The sequence below is a fragment of the Acyrthosiphon pisum genome, chromosome X, assembly GCF_005508785.2.
Source record: "Acyrthosiphon pisum isolate AL4f chromosome X, pea_aphid_22Mar2018_4r6ur, whole genome shotgun sequence".
NCBI classification, from domain to species: Eukaryota; Metazoa; Arthropoda; class Insecta; order Hemiptera; family Aphididae; genus Acyrthosiphon; species Acyrthosiphon pisum.
Window position 1 is genome coordinate 75,575,279 of NC_042493.1, and position 5,171 is coordinate 75,580,449.

At 25.7% G+C, this 5,171-nt stretch overlaps 1 protein-coding gene across 1 annotated transcript; it reads left to right on the forward strand.

Moving 5' to 3' along the window:
* Positions 1-4,534, forward strand: LOC100158981 (probable serine/threonine-protein kinase DDB_G0282963). The gene is made up of 7 exons (XM_001948872.5): positions 1-1,438; positions 1,497-1,706; positions 2,249-2,315; positions 2,415-3,769; positions 3,833-3,925; positions 3,985-4,068; positions 4,273-4,534. The coding sequence occupies exons 1-7, from the start codon at positions 89-91 to the stop codon at positions 4,465-4,467; spliced, it is 3,354 nt and encodes a 1,117-aa protein (XP_001948907.3). The 5' UTR covers positions 1-88; the 3' UTR covers positions 4,468-4,534.
* The last annotated feature ends 637 nt before the right edge of the window (positions 4,535-5,171 follow it).

The window sequence follows — 5,171 nt, forward strand, 5'->3', positions numbered from 1 at the left end:
AAAGTAATACAAATTAAAGATGAAAAATATTTGTCTAGTAATACGCATGAAGAAATAATTTCCATTAACTACAATACTCATAATCACAATGAAAAAAAATGCGTTCATTAAAAAGATGAATAAAGATGAAAATACTTTGATTAGTAATACAAATACGGATGAAAATACTTTGACTAGTAATATAAACAATGGTAAAAATACTTTGACTAGTAATACGCATGAAGAAATAATTCCATTAAATACCAATACTCATAATCACAACGAAAAAAATTCATTCATTAAAAAGATGAATAAAGATGAAAATACTTTGATTAGTAATATAAATGAAGATGAAAATACTTTGACTAGTTATATAAACAATGACAAAAATACCTTGAATAGTAATACACATAAAGAAATAAATAGGTTAACGACTAATACACTTACTCGTACGAGAAAGAAGTCATTGATTAGTAATATAAATAAAGATAAAAATACTTTAACTAGTAATACACATAAAGATATAAATATGTTAACTACTTATATTCTTACTCGCAAGAGAAAGCACTCATTGATTAGTAATATAAATAAAGATAAAAATACTTTGACTAGTAATGTAAACAAAGATGTAAATAATGTTATTAATAATTTAAATAAAAAAATTAATATGTTGACTACTAATATTCTTACTCGCAAGAGAAAGCACTCATTGATTAGTAATATAAATAAAGATAAAAATACTTTGACTAGTAATGTAGACAAAGATGTAAATAATGTAATTAGTAACTTAAATAAAAAAATTAATATGTTAACTACTAATATTCTTACTCGCAAGAGAAAGCACTCATTGATTAGTAATATAAATAAAGATAAAAATACTTTGACTAGTAATGTAGACAAAGATGAAAATAATGATATTAGTAATTTAAATAAAAAAATTAATACGTTAACTACTAATATTCTTAAACGCAAGAAAAAGAACTCATTGATTAGTAATATAGACAAAGATAAAAATACTTTGACTAGTAATGTAGGCAATGATAAAAATACTTTGGCTAGTAATGTAGACAAAGATGAAAATAATGTTATTAGTAATTTAAATGAAAAAATTAATACCTTATCTACTAATATTATTACTTGCCAGAAAAATAACTTGTTGATTAGTGATATAAATAAAGATAAAAATACTACAACTACTAACATACCTACAATTTTAACATCTAAAATTAATATTAGACCTTCAATTAAAAGCTGTGTGAACGAGTTTATTGGTGTTGAGGATGATACTAGAAATATTGACAACGATAGTGATCAAAATCATACAGACCATTGTGATGGAGAGCCTAATAATGTGACCAACGATGTTAATTTGGTGGAAGATAATATGATATCTATTTATTGTAAAGAAATTTGGCCCACAATTTTAAATGAATTGAGTGATCCTTTGAAAGGAATTAAGGTAATACATATTTTACATTGAAAATATATTTAATTAATAATACTAATTAATATTGTAGGTATTTGAAAGTATTTTATTTAACAAAACGTATGAACAAGTGATACGTCAATCTACTAAAAATAAATTAAAAATTAAGGAAATTAAAGACCTTAACGATGATTGGAAATTAAAGATTGGCAGTTTGGCATTTAACATGAAAAAAGTTATAGAAAATACAAAATGTGATCTAAATTCAAGATATATCAGTATTCAAAATCAAAATCAAATGGTAAATTTCAACACTTTGTTTACATTTTAAATAAAAATAATTATATTAATATCCATATAGTTATGTATATTGCAGTCCAGAGTTTTTGGCCTGCTTAAGCTTCCTCTGTCTCTCTTAAATTAAACATCAAATGATTTTATCCAATTGATTTGCTCCAACTATTTTTTTTTATCTCTATTATTTCTTATCAGTTTTAGTTGCTTATATATGTGTATGTGTATAACATAGGCACTTTTATAGCAATAGGTGTTTTTAGGTGTAAAAAAATTCCATAGTATTCTATGCTGAATGGTACAATATCCGGACATAAGGTCGACAACTGGTTTTAGACAAAAATCTAGTCTGTAACCCAAACATTACAAAATGTTTCCACTGTTATATTCAAACTTAAATTTTAGAAAAAAATATTTTTTTATTTTTTATTTTAATGATTTATTGTACTATTTATAGTGGATAAAAATAAAATGATCTATATGATTTTACTAGCTAATTATTTTTTTAAATGTAATGTTATACTTTAAATTGTCTTGATTGTGTTATAGGATATAACATTATGTAAACATATTGGAGATGGAGAGAAAGAAAACAATTCGGGCATAAACAAAAAAGGTAAATCAAACAAACTTGTATAAAAATAACTCACTTATGTAGGATTTAAGAAAACTAAAAATAAAATAACTGTCAATTTTTTTGCTCCGGTTTTTACAGACTTACAAAACAATATTACACCAGAAAACTTCAAAACTCCAAAATTATACCAACATTCTATAAACAGTGAAAACAGAAATATAACTGAATCTGTTACAGATATTAAGACAACTAAATATAATGAAATCAAATCGAATATATCTTCTACACAGGTGATAGCAGATTTGATTAAGGATATTCCACTAAGTACAACAGTGTCAATATTATGCCCGGAATCATTAAAAAGTAACAAAAGAAATTTAACCGAATCTGACACATGTATTACAAGAGCTAAAGCTAATATAATAAAAACTCAACATTCTTCTATTCCAAATTTTGATCATATGGATGTACATATTCCTCCAGATACAACAGCTTCAAGAATAAGTCCAATTAAAAACAATTTAACTCAATTTGACTCAGGTATTAAGATGACTCAATCTAAAACAATTGAGTCTAGTGAACAGTCTACTTTAGTGTCTACGAATGTATGTCTAAATACACACATTTTGCCTCAATGTGACTCAGAAATTGAAATATCTGAAATAATTGAATCCAATACGATTAATGACTACGAACCTTCTACTCCAGCATCCATTGATATAACTGTAAACAATCCACAGGTTATAACAACTTCAGAATCATGCTATTATTCGTTAAATAATCAAAAAACAGTTTTGACACAATATAACACGGATATTAAGAAAATTAAATCAAAAATAACGGAGTCTACTCCCACGTACATTGATTTAACTCTAGACAGTCCACCAGATACGAGAGTTTCAAGTATAAGCCCAAATATGTTAAATGGTCAATCAAGTTCGACTCAATGCAATACACAACTTGAGTGTTATGAACCTTCTACTTTATCATCATCATCCATTGATTTAACTGTAATTAATCTACCAATTATGACGAATTCAAGGTTAAACATTGAAAAAAATATATCCACTGAATATAATAATGGTATTAAGGCAATTTCATCTACTTCAATGTCCACTGATTTAAGAAGTAATAAACCAACATTTTCAAGTCCATCTCTGAGGGCAATTACTCCGAACCGTAATCTTTCTTTGCTTGGTCGATCAAATATAGATGTATTTGTGGTTCAGAAAGATGCAAAACTTTCAACAATACATTTGAAAAGAATGAGACGCGCAGATTGGAAGAGCCCTAAGTATCTGAAGGTTTTACCACAAAATATTTGTAAGACGTCACCAGATGTAAATGCTATTTTTCCAATTGCCGTAAAACGAGCATTAAAACCTAATTCATCCCCACCATCAAAATATCCAATGTTGAATAAGCTGCTTACAAGACCGACTAATAGAAATCTAAAACTGGATAAAAGAAATACATTGAATACACCCGCCAATGTAAGTTATTTATATTTTTATTATTACTAAATACATATTTATTTTGATGTTTGTATGTAATAGAATCAAATGAGAGCACCATTACCACGGACTAATACAACTTTAAAAATAGATAAAAGAAGTTTTATATTAAATACACCCTTCATTTCTGTCAATGTAAGTCTGGACATTTTTTTTACTAAATACATATTTATTTTGATGTTTGTATGTAATAGAATCGAATGAATGCACCATTACCACCAACTAATACGATTATTAAACTGGATAAAAGAAATATATTCAACACAACACCCTTCAATGTAAGTCATTTATATTTTTATTACTAAATATGTATTTATTTTGATGTTTGTATTCATTAGATTCAAATGAAAGCACTATTACCATCGACCAATACAATTATAAAATTAGATAAAAGAAATATATTAAATACACCAGTCATTCCCATCATGTTTATTTTTATTTTTTATCACTAAATATATATTTATTATATTTGTATTTTATAGAATCAAATGAATGCTCCATTACCTGATGTTGTTTATGAAAGCACTCAAATAACAAATAAAATCAATTCTCAGAAGACTATTCAATCAAATTATTCACTTAATCAACATAAAGCACCACACCAAATCAAACCTGTACCCACAGCTATTCCATTACTACCTTCAGACATAATCTATAATAATTCAGATGGAGTATAAATTAATGTATTTAATATATGTATTTAAAATATATAGGTATATAAATAAACTTTTTTTAAACATTAATTTAATTTTGTATAAATAATTAATTTAAAAATGAACCAATTATAAAATACCTAGTGTTATATTTTATTTTCAGAATTAATGTTTTAATTAATGTAAAATAATAATGTACAGTATTTATATTATAGTGTTTTTATAACCGCCAAAATTAATACTATATAAAATCATATAGACTAAAATAAGTTGTGGCGAAAATTGAGATATCATATTGTATCAATAAAAAAATCTGTGTATATAGATAATATCTTACTAAGTATAATGAAAATATCTTACTTCTAAGGCCAATTCTTAGGATAAAAATAATCATTAATAGTGTACAACCAAGTAAGAATATTAGTACATATGTTACAGATAATTTCCAATGTCCGGATAAGATCAACATTAGTCATTACCTGGATAAACTTGATATGTACAACATGAACTTGGCAATGGTTTATATTAAACTTAGGTTAACCCTAGATCACACGCATTTAAAATATTCACGAGAATACACACACACGGTCTTTTTGTCACACACAGTATGGCGTAAATCATAGTCAACTAACAAGTCGCAATAAAAATATAATAACTATCAATTTCGTTTATCGAGCAGCAATTATTAGAAACACAGTTTAAAAATAGCACATAATTGATTTTTTACG

Bases quoted from the DNA above. Each gene is read 5' to 3' on its own strand.
- LOC100158981 (XM_001948872.5), top strand. From the start codon at position 89: ATGAAAAAAAATGCGTTCATTAAAAAGATGAATAAAGATGAAAATACT. The intron at 1,439-1,496 runs GTAATACATATT...TTAATATTGTAG, and splicing joins ATCCTTTGAAAGGAATTAAG to GTATTTGAAAGTATTTTATT. The intron at 2,316-2,414 runs GTAAATCAAACA...CGGTTTTTACAG, and splicing joins TTCGGGCATAAACAAAAAAG to ACTTACAAAACAATATTACA.